General features: G+C 38.3%; 1 protein-coding gene across 4 annotated transcripts in view; it reads right to left on the minus strand.

The window, feature by feature from the left end:
- The window catches only part of LOC124607339 (serine/threonine-protein kinase MAK), a 271,551-nt gene that overhangs the window by 181,310 nt on the left and 68,168 nt on the right, over window positions 1-22,073 (minus strand). For all 4 annotated transcript variants that reach the window (XM_047139644.1, XM_047139645.1, XM_047139646.1 and 1 more), the window contains exon 4: window positions 21,619-21,740. In XM_047139644.1, coding sequence (XP_046995600.1) covers window positions 21,619-21,740 — 122 coding nt within the window. The remainder of the gene's footprint in view (window positions 1-21,618; window positions 21,741-22,073) is intronic.

Here is a 22,073-nt window from a genome sequence, read left to right on the forward strand (position 1 = left end):
AGTAGACAACATTGCGTTAGAGCTACTGATACACTTGGGAGAGCCAGCCATGACAAAACTCTTCCATCTGGTGAGCAAAACATATGAGACAGGCGTAATACACTCAGACTTCAAGACCTTAGCATCGTGTAAGCTGATGTTGACGAACATCTGTTAGGATTCCGGAGAAATGTAGGAACACATGAAGCAATACTGACCCTATGACTTCTCACAGAAGACAGCTTAAGGCAAGGAAAATCTGTGTTTATATAGACTTATAGAAATATTTTGACAATGTTGACTGGAATACTCTCTTTCAAATTCTAAAGGTAGCAGGGATAAAATACAAGGAGCAAAAGGTTATTTACAATTTGTAAAGAATTCAGATGGCAGTTATAAGAATCAATGGGCATGAAAGGGAAGCAGTTAAGAAGGGAGTGCGAAAGGGTTGTAGCCTATCCCCAATGTTATTCGGTTTGTATATTGAGCTAGCAGTAAAGGAAACAAAAGAAAAATTTGGACTAGGTATTAAACTCCAGGGGGAAGAAATGATAACTTTGAGTAATAAATGAAAAGCACCAGTTTGCTTTTGTTCTACAATATTATTTTTATTGCTAACCGGTTTTAGGCTTACAAGGCCATCTTCAGACATTAACTGAGTATTATCACCAAAGAAGTTAAATGTTAGCAGACAACACTGGAAGAGAAGTAACACATCTAGAGTGAAGTAGAAACATACAGTGAGTAACATCTTTGCAATGAAATAGTAAAAACTGAACAGTACATAAATAACAATGGAGTTGACAGGAAAACCTTTAGCACAAAATAGGAATGACATGCCTACATAACAGTTTCTATTAATAAACAAAGCTAATAAAATAAGATAAAATTAGTACCAGACAAGGCTGCATCAAGAGGTATGAAACATGGAGAGTGATACACAACCAATTAAAAAAGAAGAGACAGTTGTCAATGTAAATACAGAATATTTGACAACTGTCTCTTCTTTTTTAATTGGTTGTGTATCACTCCCCATGTTTCATACCTATTGATGCAGCCTTGTCTAGTACTAATTTTATCTTATTTTATTAGTTTTGTTTATTAACAGAAACTGTTATGTAGGCATGCCATTCCTATTTTGTGCTGAAGGTTTTCCTGTCAACTCCATTGTTATTTATGTACTGTTCAGTTTTTACTATTTCATTGCAAAGATGTTACTCACTGTATGTTTCTACTTCACTCTAGATGTGTTACTTCTCTTCCAATGTTGTCTGCTAACATTTAACTTCTTTGGTGATAATACTCAGTAAATGTCTGAAGATGGCCTTGTAAGCCTAAAACCGGTTAGCAATAAAAATAATGTTGTAGAACAAAAGCAAACTGGTGCTTTTCATTTATTATTATAATGTTGTTCTACCAAGAACCGACAGAAGATTCTGTTAATATGATAACTTTGAGGTTTGTAGATGCGTCTGTAATTCTGTCAGAGACATCAAAGGACCTGGAAGAGCAGTTGAATGGAATGGACAGTGACTTGAAAAGAGATATAAGATGAACATCGACAAAAGCAAAATGAGGATAATGGAATCTAGTCAAAATAAATCAGGTAATGCTGAGGGAATTAGATTAGAAAATGAGGCACTTAAAGTTGTAGATGAGTTTTGCTATTTGGGGAGCAAAGTAACTGATGGTAATTAAAGTAGGAAGGATATAAAATGTAGACTAGCAATGGCAAGAAAAGTGTTTCTGAAGAAGAGAAATTTGTTAACATCGAGAACAGATTTAAGTGTCAGGAAGTCTTTCATGAAAGTATTTGTATGGAGTGTAGCCATGTATGGAAGTGAAACATGGATGATAAAAAGTTTAGACAAGAAGAGAATAGAAGCTTTTGAAATGTGGTGCTACAGAAGAATGCTGAAGATTACGTGGGTAGATTATGTAACTAATGAAGGGGTATTGAATAGAATTGGAGAGAAGAAAAAATTGTGGTACAACCTGACTAGAAGAAGGGATCGGCTGATAAGACACACTCTGAGTCATCAAGGGATCACAAGTTAAGTACTAGAGGGGAATGTGGGGATAAAAATCATAGAGGGAGACCGAGAGATGAATACAATAATCAGATTCAGACAGATGTAGTAGCTACTCGGATATGAAGAGGCTAGCACAGGATAGACTAGCATGGAGAGTTGCATCAAACCAGTCTTTGGACTGAGGACCACAACAACAACATTTTAAAAATTATTAAATATAAAGTCTTACTAACTGGTAAAAATAATTTCATTGATAATTAATGAAAAGCTGCTTCAGTTGTAGTAAAAATTTCACTAAGCACATCCGATCGGTATTGGCTCTTATATTAGACCATTTTCAAGTGTATCTGAAAGTTATGTTGTTTGATGATGCTTCTCTACAGCATAACTTTCAGGCACACCTGAAAAGGCCTAAAACTGTCATGCGGCCTTAATAAAGTTCTTATTAGCAACTGGAGCCACTTTTTAACTGAACATACAGTTGCAGAATCAGGCACCCTCTTACCACTACTGAGTGCAACTACTCCTTTATTGCTGTTTCTTATAGCTGCACTTTATTTGTTGTCTCTAATTTCTTCACTCAAAATGATTAGCCATTCATCATCCACTAGGTTGCCTTGCAGTCTATTGCTAAGCATTGTAACTTTAGTCTCTACCAGTTTCAAATTCATGTTTAAAAGAAGCTTCAAACTGATAACTGTCTTTAAACCCTTCATTCATTTGCCTTTATTAGGGCTTATATTTTCATTAAGTTCGCTGTACTCTTCACTGTTATTACATTTATAACCTGATCAATACCATTAATACTTTTCACCATGTCAATTGTTTTTAAATCTCTGTTTAACAAATACGTAATTAACTGGTATTTTACTGTCTTCCCAGTCTCTTTGACAAGTAACCTCTTCTTTTGTATTTTCGAACAGAATATTTACTACTGCTAACTAAAATTTGTCACACAATACCAAACTGTAAACATGAAATGTAGGAAGGGGAAAGAGAAGGAAAGGGAAAGGATGAGTGGCTAGGGATTGTGGTAGTGCAATGGCAAAAGTTGAAAATTTGTGCTGGACCATGCAGTAACTTGGAAATTTGAGTTGATTAGGGACCATGTCTGGATGGCCAAAGTGGTTAAGGCAGCTGCTCATAAGAAGCACATTACCACTAGGTCCAACAGAGCAAACCCCACTCAAATACATACAATAAAAAAAGCCTTCTTTCTGTTCATATCAACCTTATTAAAACTACCTTTATTTTTACTTTGTTTTAAGATTTTGTCCCTTTAATTTGCAGCTGTAACAAATTCAAGTAATATACTACAATCGAACAGTTAAAAAATTTACTCACCAAGCAGCAGCAGGTGAAAATATACAAAAAAATTATTGAAATGTGCAAACCTTCATAGCCAGTGGCTCCTCCTTCCGGTGGAAGTGTCGAACAACAAGATGGAGCCACTGGCTTGTACGTTTCCATAACTTTTCTATGTGCTTTCTCTTGACATAACTTAGTGGATATATTTTTTATCCATTCAATTATATTATATTTCCAAAAACTGATTATTTTCATTTATATACCAGACTCCGCAATAAGCATACAGCACCTCCTTTGAGCAATGTTGACAAGCAACAATGATGCTCACACAGAATGTATGTAAATGTATGGATGGATGAATTTAAAATTGCTGGGTGCTAAACATCCTGGTCATCAGTGCCCTTGCAAAAGATCGCAATACTGATGAACAAGGAGTATTTTTGTTAAAACAAAAAGCAAAGATCATATAATGATACCCACAGCAATAGAAATGGCACATGGAAGTCCCAGTAGACCTAGTCATAATGCTGTCACAAGTTAAAAGAATTAATAAAACAGTGGGAGTCAGTAAGAAAGTTAACTGTTCATGGGAATAAAAGAATGAGGTAGCCACTAAATACACATTAAACTCTCTGTGCATTTAAACTTGGCGGGAGTCCTGATGCCACACAAGGTGTCAACAATTGTTCTGCCACTGTTCTGTCATCACCTAAAATGGAGGGTAAGTCCCTCGGTAGACCAAAGGCTTCCCTCCTATCTGTATACAACACATAGGATGTTAAAACAAGGTGTACTGTGAGTATGATGTAGTAAACACTGCATTCCGGTGGATCTTCTAACAGCAAGAGATATGCATGCATCAAAAAGCAGTGGGCAGTGCGAAATTAAGTGAGGATCACTTTGTCCCTAGATTATTTCAAAAGAAGTGTCCCATGGCTGAACAGTTGGTTTGACCAACAGCAGCTTTTTGTTATCCACTTCCAGTCACTGCCTTTCCCACTAAGCAAACACTCACCCGTGACACGACAGCCTGTAAGTGACCTGAACTGTTGTATTTTCCCAGCACTCTGTTTTCATTGCTCTGTCGGCTTCTCCATTCCCCTTCAATACTCATGACTCCAGGGACCCAGTAGAAGGCAACCTGTTTCTTCTGCATGTGCAGGATGTGGATAGTGTCACAGACAGTTTGAACTGTCCTATCTGCTATGAAAATTGGCTGAATAGCCTGCAGAACTTGATGAGAGTCAGTGCAGGCAAGAAACTTCCCTCTACCAAGAAGTCTCATATGCCCCAGTGCGATCTTGACCATCCACAGCTCTGCATAGTACATTAAAAGTTGCTTGGCCGGCGGAGTTTAATGGCAACATGTGGGAAGATAACAGAACACCCAACATTGTTCATTTGCTTCATCCATCAGTAAAAACCACCATGTGCTCTGGATACTACAAAATGTCATTAAAATCTCATTCTATAACTAAATGCAGAATGGAGAGCTTGTTCTACTCTGCCATGCCCAAGATAAGATAATATAAGATAAGACACTTTATTGACACATAACATGTTTTTATACAATCATTCGATTGAGAACATTGGTGACTCGTCAGTCTTTAACCTAAGTTGTTACAGTATTTTATGTTGTTGTTGTTGTGGTCTTCAGTCCTGAGACTGGTTAGATGCGGCTCTCCATGCTACTCTATACTGTGCAAGCTGCTTCATCTCCCAGTACATACTGCAAACTACATCCTTCTGAATCTGCTTAGTGTATTCGTCTCTTGGTCTCCCTCTACGATTTTTACCCTCCACACTGCCCTCCAATACTAAACTGGTGATCCCTTGATGCCTCAGAACATGTCCTACCAACCTATCCCTTCTTCTAGTCAAGTTGTGCCACAAACTTCTCTTCTCCCCAATCCTAATTCAACACTTCCTCATTAGTTATGTGATCTACCCATCTAATCTTCAGCATTCTTCTGTAGCACCACATTTCGAAAGATTCTATTCTCTTCTTGTCCAAAATATTTATCGTCCATGTTTCACTTTCATACATGGCTATACTCCATACAAATACTTTCAGAAACGACTTCCTGACACTTAAATCTATACTCGATGTTAACAAATTTCTCTTCTTCAGAAATGCTTTTCTTGCCATTGCCAGTCTACATTTTATATCCTCTCTACTTCGACCATCATCAGTTATTTTGCTCCCCAAATAGCAAAACTCCTTTACTACTTTAAGTGTCTCATTTCCTAATCTAATTCCCTCAGCATCACCCAACTTAATTCGACTACATTCCATTATCCTCATTTTGCTTTTGTTGATGTTCATCTTATATCCTCCTTTCAAGACACTGTCCATTCCTTTCAACTGCTCTTCCAAGTCCTTTGCTGTCTCTGACAGAATTACAATGTCATCGACAAACCTCAAAGTTTTTATTTCTTCTCCATGGATTTTAATACCTACTTCGAATTTTTCTTTTGTTTCCTTCACCGCTTGCTCAATATACAGATTGAATAGCATCGGGGAGAGGCTACAACCCTGTCTCACTCCCTTCCCAACCACTGCTTCCATTTCATGTCCCTCAACTCTCATAACTGCCATCTGGTTTCTGTACAAATTGTAAATAGCTTTTCGCTCCCTGTATTTTACCCCTGCCACCTTCAGAATTTGAAAGAGAGTATTCCAGTCAACATTATTAAAAGCTTTCTCTAAGTCTACAAATGCTAGAAACGTAGGTTTGCCTTTCTTTAATCTAGCTTCTAAGATAAGTCGTAGGGTCAGTATTGCCTCACGTGTTCCGATATTTCTACGGAATCCAAACTGATCTTCCCCGTGGTCTGCTTCTACTAGTTTTTCCATTCATCTGCAAAGAATTCGTGTTAGTATTTTGCAGCCATGACTTATTAAACTGAATAGTTCGGTAATTTTCACATCTGTCAACACCTGCTTTCTTTGGGATTGGAATTATTATATTCTTCTTGAAGTCTGAGGGTACTTCGCCTTTCTCATACATCTTGCTCAGCAGATGGTAGAGTTTTGTCAGGACTGGCTCTCCCAAGGCTGTCAGTAGTTCTAATGGAATGTTGTCTACTCCCGGGGCTTTGTTTTGACTCAGGTCTTTCAGTTCTCTGTCGAACTCCTCACGCAGTATTATATCTCCCATATCATCTTCACCTACATCCTCTTTCCTTTCCAAAATATTGTCCTCAAGTACATCGCCCTTGATTAGACCCTCTATATACTCCTTCCACCTTTCTGCTTTCCCTTCGGGGCTTTGTTTCGACTCAGGTCTTTCAGTGCTCTGTGGAACTCTTCACGCAGTATCATATCTCCCATATCATCTTCATCTACATCCTCTTTCCTTTCTAAAATATTGTCCTCAAGTACATCGCCCTTGATTAGACCCTCTATATACTCCTTCCACCTTTCTGCTTTCCCTTCTTTGCTTAGAACTGGGTTTCCATCTGAGCTCTTGATATTCATACAAGTGGTTCTCTTTTCTCCAAAAGTCTTTTTAATTTTCGTGTAGGCAGTATCTATCTGACCCCTAGTGAGATAAGCCTCTACATCCTTGCATTTGTCCTCTAGCCATCCCTGCTTAGTCATTTTGCACTTCCTGTCGATCTCATTTTTGAGACGTTTGTATTCCTTTTTGCCTTCTACATTTACTGCATTTTTATATTTTCTCCTTTCATCAATTAAATTCTATATTTCTTCTGTTACCCAAGGATTTCTAATTTCAATTTATGTCTAGTTTCATAGGCATGTGTGAATGTATTTCCTTCAAACAGATGTGAGTTTTTCCGTTCAAAGAGAAGTATTTCATATATGAAGATGGAAGGGATTGTCATGAAGTCCTGGTTCCTGTCATTGCTCTGATTTTTTTTTTTTTTTTTTTTTTTTAGTTTGAAGATTCGAAGGAGGTTTGTTTTTTCAGCATCCCAAAATATTATTCCATTTCTTTTAAGTGTTATGAAATGCACGTGGTATACAGTTTTCTTCACTGTTAAATTCGTTACTTTGTGTAGTACCCTCATTGCATAAACTAAACTATTTATTCTCTTCAGTAAACTGTCCACATGGTCGGTCCATTGCAAGTTTTTATTTAAAGTTAACCCAAGAAATTTTACAGAATCAACTGTGGTCAGTTCTTTACCTGAATATTCTATTTGTGATAGACATTCAGTAGTTTGTTTGGTCTTGAAGTGTATGATTTGGGTTTTTTCAAGATATAATTTCATTGCATTATCTTTCATCCATTTTTCAAGTTCTTGTAGAGTTTGTTTCGTGGTCCTTACTAATTCGTCAGTGTTTTTGCAGCAGACTACAGCAGTTGAGTCATCTGCATAAAGTATTGTATCTGTATTTACTTTGCTAGGCATATCATTTATGTAATATAAGAACAGAAGTGGTCCTAATATCGAGCCCTGGGGCATGCCTACTTGCATTTCTTTCCAGCTAGAGCAAGTTTTCTCTCCCTTTTGATGTATCATCACCCTTTGGTATCTGTTTTTGAGATAAGATGAAAACCATCTTATAGATTTTCCATGGAAGCCATAGGTACCCAATTTTTGGAGCAGTAGCTTATGGTTTACTGTGTCAAACGCCTTTGAGAGGTCACAAAAAATACCAGATACACTTTATTTGTTGTCAAGGCATTTACTTACTTTGGAGATTAGTTCATTTACAGCTTGTAAGTGTTTCGTCCCTTCCTAAACCCATATTGGTTATTGAGAATAATATTACCGTCCTTATTGTACTTTTCTAATTGATTACATACTATTCATTCAACTATTTTAGAGAAAACTGGGAGTATAGACACTGGGCGGAAATTTACTAAATCATCTTGTTTTCCCTTTTTGTACATTGGACAGACTTCAGCATATTTCAGTCTGTCTGGAAACCAGCCCTCATCAAATGATTGGTTCATTATTTTACAGAGTTGAGGTGCAATGCTGTCACTTCCTGCCTTTATGATATTGGGCCTGTCAATCACTCAGGGAGGGGATCTGTGCCATCCCCACTTGAGAACTGGTATGTCTGCTACACCAAAGAATCTTCACATGAATTGAAAAGACATTAGCAGTCCTGTGACCACTAAACCTCCACTGATTGCAATGTTCAGCTCAAACACTGACAACATGACAGTCAGAGATGGCTCATCATGAGAAGTTCTCACCAAATGCTAAGAAGTGGCTCACCAGGATCTGCACAGAGGCTAGGAATTAGACTAGTTCTAGGCACCTGTGACCAGCCTAATTCCTGCATGATGGACAGCATTCAACATCTTTAAATGAGAAAGCCTAGCTGATCCATACACTATGCTGCCATAGTCGAACCATGTGAGGACAAAGGGGCAAACTACTATAACCTACATCCTTATCAACTTGCTTACTGTTCTTGAGCCTTGTTATCCTTCTATAATTATTACCCTCTAGACTTATCTTTACTATGAAATTGATGATTCCTTGTTGGCTCAGGATGTCCTACAACCAATCCCTCCTTTTTGTGAAATTGCATCAAAAATCTCTTTTTTTCCCAAATTTGGTTAAGTACCTCCTAATTAATTTTTTCAAAAATTTAAAATTGTGCAGTTCGCAAAATAAAAAAAAAAAAAAAAAAAAAAAAAAGAAAAAAAAACACAGTTCCTATGGCAACAATATCAACAAGTCACAATTGGAATCAGTCAATTCATACAAATATGTGGGTGTAACAATCTGTAGTGCTATTAAATGGGGCTATGGTGTAGGCTCGGTTGTAGGTATAGATGGTGGCAGACTTTGGTTCATTGGTAAAATACTAGGGAAATGCAATCAGTTTGCAACAAAGATTGCTTACAATAAATTGTGTGACTCTTCCTAGAATAATGCACAAATATTTGGGATCTGTAATGAATAAGACTAACATGGGATTTTGAATGTATACAGAGAAGAGCAGCTCGAATGATCATAGATTCTTTTGATCCATGAGGAGTGTCACTGGGATGCTGAAGAAACTGAACTGGCAGATACCTGAAGATTGACACAAAACTTTCCCATACTAATAAAGTTTTAAGAACCAACTTTAAATGAAGAATGTAGGAATATCTACAACCACCTATGTATTGCTCCTCTAAAGATAGTGAAGAAAAGACTAGCTTAATTACAGCACACACAGAGGTGTGTATATAGTAATTCTCCCGCACTCCATATGTAACTGGAACAGCAAGCAGCCCTAATAAAAGGTATAATATGTAGTGCCTTCTGCCATGTTTTTCAAAGTGATTTGCAGAGTTTGGATATGTCTAATCTTCAGTACTCCTTTGTAACACCATATACACTGACAGAAAAAAAAAAATATTATTTATTTTGGCTGGAGCAACACTCATTGTAAATTTTTTGAATTATGCTACCACCGTTTGACTGTAATAACTTTTATTTTATTGTTGTTGTTGTTGTTGTGGTGGTGGTGGTGGTGGTTTTCAGTCCAGAGACTGGTTTGATGCAGTTCTCCATGCTACTCTGTCCTGCATAAGCTTCTTCATCTCCGAGTAACTACTGCAACCTACATCCTTTTGAATCTGCTTAGTGTATTCATCTCTTGGTCTACGTCTACATTTTTTACCCTCCACAATTCCCTCCATACTAAATTGGTGATCCCTTGATGCCTCAGAAAATGTCCTACCAACCAGTCCCTTCTTTTAGTACGGTTGTAATACAATTTCATCTTCTCCCAATTCTATTCAGTACCTCCGTGATCTACCCATCTAATCTTCAGCATTCTTCTGTAGCACCACATTTCAAAAGCTTCTATTCTCTTCTTGTCTAAACTATTTATCGTCCATGTTTCACTCCCATACATGGCTACACTCCATACAAATACTTTCAGAAATGACTTCCTGATACTTAAATCTATACTCGATGTTAACAAATTTCTCTTCTTCAGAAATGCTTTCCTTGCCATAGCCAGTCGACATTTTATATCCTCTCTACTTCGACCATCATCAGTTATTTTGCTCCCCAAATAGCAAAACTCCTTTACTACTTTAAGTGTCTCATTTCCTAATCTAATCCCCTCAGCATTACCTGATTTGACTACATTCCATTATCCTTGTTTATCTTTTGTTGACGTTCATCTTATATCCTCCTTTCAAGGCACTGTTCATTCCATTTAACTGCTCTTCTAGGTCCTTTGCTGTCTCTGACAGAATTACAATGTCATCAGCAAACCACAAAGTTTCTATTTCTTCTCCAGGGATTTTAATTCCTACTCCAAATTTTTCTTTGTTTCCTTTGATGCTTGGTCAATACATTTTCTCACTCCCTTCTCAAGCACTGCTTCTCTTTCATCCCCCTGTACTCTTGTAACTACCTTCTGGTTTCTGTACAAATTGTAAATAGCCTCTCGCTCCCTGTATTTTACCCCTGCCACCCTCAGAATTTTAAAGAGAGTATTCCAGTCAACATTGTCAAAAGCTTTCTCTAAGTCTACAAATAACAGAAATCTACCAGGGTCATTCAATAATTAAAGAGAAAAATTGGTGTGGACAAAATCTTTTATTTTTATTAAATAATACACTTTCTACTTCTCAATGTAATCCCCTTGAACATTATTCACTTGTTCCAATGGGCTACAACCTTTTTTGTTCCAGCTGCAAAAAACTCTTTATCTTGATGTTTGAACCAATTTCCCACAAACCTTGTCACATCCTCGTTATCCTGGAAACTCTTCCCACATAATGCCCCCTTCAGTGCACAAAACAACTTAAAATCACTAAGTGTTAAATCAGGAATGAGATAGTACTTCCCAGCCCATTTAGTTGATGATTTCACTGGTTAGTTGAGCAATATGAGGGCATGCATTGTCTTGCTGGAGAGTCACACCTCTCCTCTGAGATTCACGTCATCTCTCTCTCATGGCTGGCTTCACCTTGTTTAAAAGCAAATGTGAGTAGTATTGGCTGTTCATTGTATGCTGCTCTTCAAGACAAAAAACTGGACCTTAAGCATACCAAAACACCATCACCATGACTTTTCCTGCTGATACTTGGATTTTGACAGGTGAGTTGGTGTGCTTCTACTCCATGCTTTCTTTTTTATTCTGGCTCATAATAATGAACCCAAGTTTCATCTCAAGTTAAAATTTCATTGAGGAGCTGCTCACCTTCTCTTTCATAACATTTCTTTTGCTCTGCGCACACTCTCAACCTTGTTTCCTTGCGTAGGAATGTCAACTCCTTTGGGACCTATGTTCTACATGTTTTGCAGTACTTCAGCTTGTTACAGATAATGTTAGGAACTGTACCAGTAATAACTTGAACCATATCAACTATAATTTCCTCAGTCACACAGGGTCGGCATGAATAATGCCATCAGTTTGACTTTCAAGTGAGGGAGTTGAAACTGCAACTTGTGGGCCAGAATGGTGTTCATCAGTCACCGAGTTGCGACCATTTTTGAACTGCTCTACCCACTCGTAAAACTTTGCACGATTCATACAATCTTCACCACAAACTTTATAGACATCCTACAGTATATATTCACTGGTTTCTCACCTTCAGCAAGTAAAAAACCAATAACAGAACGTTGTTCAACTAATGTGAATGTTTCAAGTGGCCTTGTCATCTTGAAATGTATTTTTGGGGTTATAAACAAAACAATGTTGATGTACCAGCTGATCAGGGCTCATCCCAATGGTGCCAACTTAAAGCCCTAAAAGTACCAAACTTGCCCTACTAACAGTTTTTTCCCCCAGACCAATTTGTCTCTTTAATTTTTGAACGACTCTCATATCTTCTAAGGTAAGTCGTAGGGTCAGTATTGCCTCACATGTTCCAACATTTCTACAGAATCCAAACTGATCTTCCTCTGAGGTCAACTTTACCATTTTTTCCATTTGTCTGTAAAGACCTCATGTTAGTATTTTGCAGCCATGACTTATTAAACTGATAGTTCGGTAATTTTCACACCTGTTGACACCTGCTTTCTTTGGGATTGGAATTACCATATTTTTCTTGAAGTCTGAGGGTATTTTGCCTTTCTCTTACATCTTGCTCACCAGATGGTAGAGTTTTGTCACGGCTGGCTCTCCCAAGGCTATCAGTAGCTCTAATGGTATGTTGTCCACTCCAGGGGCCTTTTTTGAGTTAGGTCTTTCGGTGCTCTGTCAAATTCTTCATGCAGTGTCATCTCTCCCATCTCATCTTCATCTACGTCCTCTACCATTTCCATAATATTGCTCTCAAGTACATTGCCCTTGTACGGACCCTCTATATATTCCTTCCATCGAAGCTTTCTCGTCTTTGCTTAGGACTGGTTTTCCATCTGAGCTCTTGATATTCATACAGGTGGTTCTCTTTTCTCCAAACGTCTCTTTAATCTCTCTTTAATCTTCCTGTAAGCAGTATCTATCTTACCCCTAGTGATACATCGCTCTACCTCCTTACATTTGTCTGGTAGCCATCCTTGCTTAGGCATTTTCCACTTCCTGTCAATCTCATTATTGAGGCGTTTGTATTCCTTTTCGCCTGCTTCATTTACTGCATTTTTATATTTTCTCCTTTCATCGATTAAATTCAATATCTCTTCTGATACCCAAGAATTTCTACTAGCCCTAGTCTTTTGACCTACTTGATCCTCGCTGCCTTCACTATTTTATCTCTCAAAACTACCTATTCTTCTTCTACTGTATCTCTTTCCCCTGTTCTTGTCACATGTCCTCTAATGCGCTCTCTGAAACTTTCTATCACCTCCGGTTCTTTCAGTTTATCCAGGTCCCATCTCCTTAAGTTCCTAACTTTTTGCAGTTTCTTGAGTTTTAGTCTACAATTCATAACCAATAAATTGTGGTCAGGGTCCACATCTGCCTCTGGAAATGTCTTACAATTTAAAACCTGGCTCCTAAATCTCTGTCTTACCATTATATAATCTATCTGAAACCTACCAGTGTCTCCAGGCCTCTTCCACATATACAACCTTCTTCCATGATTCTTAAACTAAGTGTTAGCTATGATTAAGTTATGCTCTGTGCAAAATTCTACCAGGCAGCTTCCTCTTTCCATGAACCACTGTTGTACAATCCAGATTTGGTCTTAGGCTATTTTCAAGAAGAAAAACTTATTTAAATGTCAAAAGACATCAGACTACTATGAAATACAAGTCCTTGACACTTAAATAACTTTTTTTGCTTGAAAATTGCGTAAGGCCAAAATTTGGATTGTATAACGATAAAATAAAAGTTATTGCACTCAAATGTTTGCAGTGTCACTCAAAAATAATTAATCTGGGGTAATGAAATTTCAGGAATACATTTTTCTAGGTAACATATTTAAATGATTAACACTGCAAGATCACAGGTGCGAGATAAGCCACTGCAAATGTGAAATGTTGCTTCATACATTAACAACCGATGTAACTGCCAGAATGCTGAACACACGCATGCAAACACGCATGCATTGTGTAACACAGGTGCCAGCTGTCAGTTTGTGGGATGGAGTTCCATGCCTGTCGCACTTGGGCAGTCAATAAAGGGATGGTTAATGCTATTTGTGAATGATGCTGGAATAGTCATCCAATGATGTCCCACATGTGCTCAACTGGAGACAGATCTGATGACTGAGCATGCCAAGACAACACGTCAACACTCTGTAGAGCTGTTGGGTTAGAATAGTGGTATTTGAGGGAGTGTTATCCTGTTGGAAAACATGCTGGAATGCTGTTCGTGAATGGTAGCACAACAGGTCGACAAATTTGCATTCCGGGGCTGTGGGATAACCATGGGAGTGCTCCTGCTGTCATGCAAAATTGCACCCCAGACCGCAACTCCAGGTGTAGGTCCAGGTTGGTTGCAGGTCCTCAAGAGGCCTCTTTTGAAGCAAAACACAGCCATCACTGGCACTGAGGCAGAACAGGCTTTCATCAGAAAACACCGCAGACCTTCACCCTGCCCTCCAATGAGCTCTCACTTGACACCACTGAAGTCGCAAATGCCGGTGGTTTGGGGTCAGTGGAATGCACGCTACAGTGCATCTGGCTCAGTGCTGTCCTTGAAGTAACCAATTTGTAATGGTATTCTCTGTCCTGTAGTGCCAACTGCTACTCAAATTTCTGCTGCAGATGCAGTACGATGTGCCAAAACCGTACACCAACAAGATGGTCTTCACTACTGGTACTGCCACATGGCCATCCAGAGCCTGGTCTTCTAGTGACCGTACGTTCTCACTACCACCACTGCCAGCAATCGTGTAGAGTAGCTACATTCCTGCCAAGTCTTCCTGCAGTATCGCAGACAGAACATCCAGCCTCTCGTAGTCCTAGAACACAACCTTATCCAAACCCAGAGAGGTGCTGATAATGGCATTTTTGTTGCCTTAAAGGCATTCTTGACTATCCCTACAGCCAATATAAATGTTACTAACACTCGCAATTGTTATAGAGTGTATATAAAGCAAACCTGATCTGCATCTTCATAGTGGTACTACTAGCTACTAGCGACACTCTTACATGACTGGTGCAAAATTGGAACAGACATCATCCTTCTGATGTAGAAACATACCTACTAACTTTCAGTTATGTTGTACAATTTCTTCTTGGTGTTACAATTTTTTCCTGTCCGTGTACATTTCAAAAGTATGTAGTCTCTTCTTGTCTGGACTACACATTGTCCTATTTCACATCTGTACAAGGCTACACTCCATGCAAATACATTCTGCAAAGGCTTCCCATAACTTAAATTTATATCAACCATTACGAAATTCCTTTTTTTTTTTTTCAGAAATGCTTCTGTGCCATACCGTCAGCAGTTTATATCCTCTCTTCTTTGGCCATCGTCATTTATTTTGCTGCCCAAATAGTAAAGCTGATCTATTACTTTTAGGGTATCATTTCCTAATCTAATTCCTTCTGAATCATGATTTAATTTGACTACATTCCATATTTACTTAAGAATGGTTAAACTTAAAAACTAACTCAAGTTGGGGGCATGTAGAAATGTGAAGCTGGTATGTGAAGGGGACACACAGTGACCAATGGGAACAACATTTTTTAAATAGCTAGTCTGTGGAATTTATATATGTATAGGACAAGATAAGCAGCAATATAAGGTTCTTTGTTGATGATGCCGTGGTGTACAAAAAGGTGTCGTCATGAGTGACTGTGGAGTATGCAAGAAGACTTAGATGGAATTTCTAGTTGTTAATTAATGGCAGCTTGCTCTAAATGCATAAAAATGTAAGTTAATGCAGATGAGTGTGGAAAACAATACTGTAACGTTCAGATACAGCATTAGTAGGGTGCTGCTTGACAGAGTCACATCAATTAAATATCTAGGCATAATGACGCAAAGCAATATGAAATAGAATGAGATGTCATGCTGGTAGTAGGGAAGTAAATGCTTGACTTCATTTTATTGGGAGAATTTTGGGAAAGTGTAGCTCATCCATAAAGCAAATGGACAGTGCCACCCATTCTTGAGTGCTGCTCACATGTTTGGGATCCCAAACAGATCAGATTACATCTACATCTACATACTTGGACACAATGCAGAGCACACTTAAGTGCCTGGCAGAGGGTTCATTGATCCACCTTCTGAGCTCTGATTTCCCTTACTTTATTAGGATTATCATTTCTCCCTGTGTAGGTCGGCATCAACAAAATGTTTTCGCATTTCTGGAAGAAAATTGGTGATTGAAATTTCGTGAGAAGATTCTGCCGCAACAAAAACGCCTTTGTTTTAATTATGTCCACCCCAAACCCAATAACGATGTACTCCGTTAACGATATCTGGTAAGGATCACAGACTGCGCAGCAGTATTCCAAAAGAGAATGGACAAGTATAGTGGATCTGTTACATTTTCTAAGTGTTCTGCCAATATAACTTAGTCTTTGGTTTGCTTTCAGTCTTTGGTTTGGTTTCCTCCAACACTTTCTATGAGTTCTTTCCAATTTAAGTTTTTCATAATTATGATTCCTAAGTATTTAGTTGAATTTGCAGCCTTTGGATTTGACTAACTTATCATGTAATCAAAGTTTAATGGATTCCTTTTAGGACTCATGTGGATTACCTCACACTTTTCATTAATTAGAGTCAATTGCCAATTTTCACACCAAACAAATATCTTTTCGAAACTGATTTGCAATTTGTTTTGATCTTCTGATGACTTTACTAGGTGATAACAGCATCATAAGCAAACAACCTAAGACGGCCGCTGAGATTGTCTCCTAAATAATTTATATACATAAGAAACAGCAAAGGGCCTTTAACACTATCTTGGGGAACATCAGAAATCACTTCTGTTTTACTCAATGACTTTCTGTCAGTTACTACGAAATGTGACCTCTCTGACAGAAAATCATGAATCCAGTCACATAACTGAGATGATATTCCATAAGAATGCAATTTCACTACAAGCCACTTGTGTGGTACAGTGTCAAAAGCCTCCTGAAAATCTAGAAATACAGAATCAGTTTGAAATCCCTTGTCAATAGCACTTAATACTTGTGTGTGTATAAAGAGCTAGTTGTGTTTCACAAGACTGATGTTTTCTAAATCCGTGTTGACTGTTTGTCAATAGACCATTCTCTTTGAGATAATTCATAGTGTTCAAACACAAAAAATGGTGCAAATGGCTCTGAGCACTATGGGACTCAACTGCTGAGGTCATTAGTCCCCTAGAACTTAGAACTAGTTAAACCTAACTAACCTAAGGACATCACAAACATCCATGCCCGAGGCAGGATTCGAACCTGCGACCGTAGCGGTCTTGCGGTTCCAGACTGCAGCGCCTTTAACCGCACGGCCACTTCGGCCGGCTGTTCAAACACAATATATGCTTCAAAATCCTGCTGCTTATCACGGTTAATGATATGGGCCCATAACATAGAGGATTACTCCTATTTACTTTCTTGAACATTGGTGTGACTTCCGCAACTTTCCAGTCTTTGGGTACAGATCTTTCATTGAGCAAACAGTTGTATATGATTGTTAAGTATGGACCTATTGCATCAGCACACTCTGAAAGGAACCTCATTGGTACACAGTTTGGGCTGGAAGACTTGCTTTTATTAAGTGATTTAAGTTGCTTAGCTACTCTGAGGATATCTACTTCTAAGTTACTCATGCTTGCAGCTGTTCTTGATTCAAATTCTGGAATATTTACTTCATTTTCTTTGGTGAAGGAGTTTTGGAAGGCTGCATTTAGTAACTCTGCTTTGGCAGTAATGTCGTCAGTAGTATTTCCACTGCTACTGTGCAGAGAAGGCACTGACTGTATCTTGCCGCTATCATACTTTACATGTGACGAGAATCTCTTTGGATTTTCTGCCAGATTACGAGACAAAGTTTCATTGTGGAAACTGTTATAAGCATCTCGCACTGGAGTCCGCCCTAAATTTTGAGCTTCTGTAAAAGATCGCCAATCTTGGAGATTTTGCATTCATTTCAAATTGGTATGCTTTTTTTGTTGTTTCTGCAACAGTGTTCTGACCCATTTTGTGTACCATGGGCGATCAGCTCCATTATTTTTAATTTATCTGGTATAATTCTCTCAATTTCTGTCAATACTAATTCTCTGAATTCAAGCCACATCTGATCTACAATTACATTGTTAATTTGGAAGGACTGCAGATTGTTTCCCAGGAAGGCATCAAGTGAATTTTCATCCACTTTTGTGAATAGGCAAACTTTTCATTTATTTTTGGAGGATTTGGAGGTTAAAAATATTCAATATCGCTATGAGAACCCTGTGTTCACTAATTCCTGTATCCATTTTCAGCATCGAGGGAGGTGGCACAGTGGTTAGCACACTGGACTTGCATTCAGGAGGACGACAGTTCGAACCTGCATCCGGCCATCCTGATTCAGGTTTCCCATGATTTCCCTAAATTGTTTCAGGCAAATGCCGGGATGGTTCCTTTTAAAGGGCATGGCCAATTTCCTTCCCCGTCATTCCCTAAATGGATGGGACCGATGACCTCGCTGTTTGGTCCTCTCCTCAACTCAACCAAACAACCATTATAAGCTCAGGTTTATCTGTTGTTAACAGATCAAGTATTTTTTCACAATCATTTACTATTCATGTGGACACATGAACCAAATGCTCGAAACAATTTTCAGAGAAGCATTTAGCATAATTTCAGATGATGTTTTATGCATACCTCTGGATTTGAAAATGTATTTCTGCCAAAATATCTAGGTTACTTTAAACTCACCACCAACTATAATTAATGGGAGACATTGAAGCACTTCACCGAGCGGGGTGGCGCAGTGGTTAGACACTGGACTCGCATTCGGGAGGACGACGGTTCAATCCCGCGTCCGGCCATCCTGATTTAGGTTTTCCGTGATTTCCCTAAATCACTCCAGGCAAATGCCGGGATGGTTCCTCTGAAAGGGCACGGCCGACTTCCTTCCCAATCCTTCCCTAATCTGATGAGACCGATGACCACGCTGTCTGGTCTCCTTCCCCCAACCAACCAACCATTGAAGCACTTCAGAGGCAGGCTGGTAGATTTCTTACACGTAGGTTCAATCAGCGCACAAGTATTATGCAGATGCATCATGAACTCAAATGAGGATCCCTGGAGGAAAGTCAGTGCTTGTTTCACCAGGACTATTGCAGAAATTTAGAGGACCGTCATCTGATGCTAACTACAGAACAATTTTACTGCCACAAAGGATAGATGCAGGAAATTAGGGCTCATACAGAGGCTTTTAGACAGTTATTTTTCCCTCAGTCTATTTGCAAGTAGAACTGGAAAGGAAATGACTATTAGTGGTACGTGGTACCCTGTGTCGTGCACTGTAGCTTGTGGAGTATGTGTATGGATATAGATGAGGAAACAAGTAGTCATTGCCACTTGCTGCACAATGCCATTTCATTAAAGATGGAGTAGTGGACAGGAGAGCACTGCATGTGTGCATACGACATAAGCTGGATGTCCACAGGCATGAAGTTCTTAGATGTGCATCGCCCCCCACCAGTATTACTGTAAGTCAGCCTTAGATGTTGAAACATCCGATTTGCATGTTGTCATGCCAAATTACGTGTAACTTACGAAAGTTGAAAGGTTGAAAGGCATTCTACTTTCTCACATGATGTTGCTTTCTCCACTATTGCCTATGAGTGTCAGCAACTGCCAGGAGGTGGATCATAAACAGCACAATAGGAGTATCATTCTAGCATTCAGCCATGATCACTTACAGAGTAACACATCATTTGAAGTAAAAATGGAAATGCTGTGTGGCTATGGCCTCTTGTCAGGTAGACTGTTCGGTGCAAGTCTTATGAGTTGATGCCACTTCGGTGACCTGCATGTAGATGGGGATGAAATGATGATGATAAGGATAACACAACACCCAGCCCCTGAGCAGAGGCAATCTCCGACCCAGACGGGAATCAAACCCGGGCCACTATGTATGACATTCTGTCACGCTGACCACTCAACTACTAGGGGCGCACATAATTTGAAGTGATGAAATGGATTAAAAATATCAAAACTAAGAGTGTCAACTTACTCAGGTTCGTGTTACTACAAGTACTGTTACGGTATTTTCATTATTTCAGTACAATGACAGCTTTTTACTTTAGTTGTTGAGTGTGAATGTTATAGGGAAATGGTAATTTATTTGTGGATTTAGAGATTTAAAACTACTCTTGCTTCTCACAAAAATCCAATGCAAATATGACAGTGTTCATACTGGCACTATCATTGAGTGATGACTGTTCTGCACAGTAGTACAATGTAGGGTTACAAAATTAAGTACCATACTAGTAAAACAAACACATATTTACAGCACCTGTGGCCCGTCAGAACCTTGACTAACTCTGAAAATGAAAACAAAGCTGAACTGTTGAGACAAAAACCTTACTTTCCCATGTACCTTCAGTGTATTGTAGATAATACAAAAATTTAGAAATAGTGCTCTTCAGAATACAATACGTATATTGCAATGATTCCTGTAGCCAGATACTTCAATATTGCTTGCAATTTAAAGAAAGCTGGCATGGCATCTCACATACTTGTATTAGACTTTTGTACAGATTTCAAAATTGATTTTACTCATTTAAATGAAATTTTGTCATCGTCAGATAACGCCCTCATGAATGAACTTGATGTTCCCAAACAATTCCTTAAGATACCCACATTCGGGAGGACGACAGTTCAATCCCGCGTCCAGCCATCCTGATTTAGGTTTCCTGTGATTTCCCTAAATCACTCCAAGCACATGCCAGGATGACTCCTTTCAAAGGGCACGGCCGACTTCCTTCCCCATCCTTCCCTAATCCGATGAGACCGATGAGCTCGTTGTCTGGTCTCCTCCCCCAAAACAACCCAACCAACCTTAAGATGCCAATTTCCATAGCTCTTTGGCTAAAAGTTGTGCAACTCCCGTATGAATAATTTCACTTGTCACCATCTTGAATGTCGCATAAGTAGCATTTCCTGCTCAAGCACGTGGAAACACTAGCGTGCATGTAAGGGCAGTGGTGGGAGGATGCACATGTAAGAAATTCTTGCTGATGGAAACCCAGCTGTATGGTTGTATCAGCTCAGGGGTGTTTTCATGTTCATTCCAACCTTTGGCACTGAGATGTGATTCCTAGCTACAGTACAATGCTCAGCTGGGTTCACAGTCTGAGAAGAATGTCACTGAAAAACTAGTGGTATAATAAAATAGTGTAATAGCAAAAGAAATAAACAAACAACGTGTAAAATTACATCCTACAAATCACAACAACGATGTTCAATACAACCAAAAATTTATTTACGAAATGCCAAGTACTGTTGTTCTTAGAAAAAGTCAGCACAAAAATGATTACTTGTGAGCAGAGAAACATGCTCATTTTGGCTAATTTGCAGATGACACACTGTCAAGCCATAAACAGCACAACAGCACGCTAGTGCAAAAAAAAAATCAATGCTTTAAATGATGCACCTTCAGGTAAGCAGTTACAAGAGATTAGACACATACATTGTGGGTTTAGGCATAAAATAGAGAGGTAATCAAATTTCGTATGATATTTTTACACTAACATGAATGAGAGCTGCAGAAACTGACACACAGACAGCAAAAAAGTTGTGGATGACATAAAGAAAACATTATATTCTGTAGAAAAGATACTAATCATTCACAATAGCAGAACATGTAGAACGTATTACAGTAGATAATAACTTTCAAGTAAGGTGTAACATTATCATAAATGTAATCATCATCAAATATCTCAGAAATTCTTAACATACGGATTTTAAAACTACGATACTGCCAGTGATCAGCAAGGGGTAAATTAACCTCTAAGTTATTATATTGTACACAATTTTTTACCTGTCTTTCATTAGTTGGTATAAGTTTTCTTTCATATATTCAAAAACAAAATATAATGTATCATTTTCTCTTATAACCTCTTTTAGTTTAACAACATTGGCATGAGAAAGTTTCTTCAGTGACTGAAAAATAAAAGAACAGATATTTAGCATCCTATAGTTTGATACAATGTGCACAATATCTTGTAAATATGATTTGAGAAAATACAAAAAATATTGTAAATAGGCTTGGTCATAACTTTCTAACAAAATACAAAATTTTTGGTATTACCATTTTTATCACTGCATTCCGTCACAACTATCCTAAGCTTCTTTAATATATATATATATATATATATATATATATATATATATATATATATATACATATATTTTGCTCTCATTATTATTATTATTATTATTGTTATTCTTTACTTTCTCAGACGTTTAGTCAGGTTAAAAATGGAAAGTGACGCG

The sequence above is a fragment of the Schistocerca americana genome, chromosome 3 (assembly GCF_021461395.2).
Source record: "Schistocerca americana isolate TAMUIC-IGC-003095 chromosome 3, iqSchAmer2.1, whole genome shotgun sequence".
NCBI lineage: Eukaryota > Metazoa > Arthropoda > Insecta > Orthoptera > Acrididae > Schistocerca > Schistocerca americana.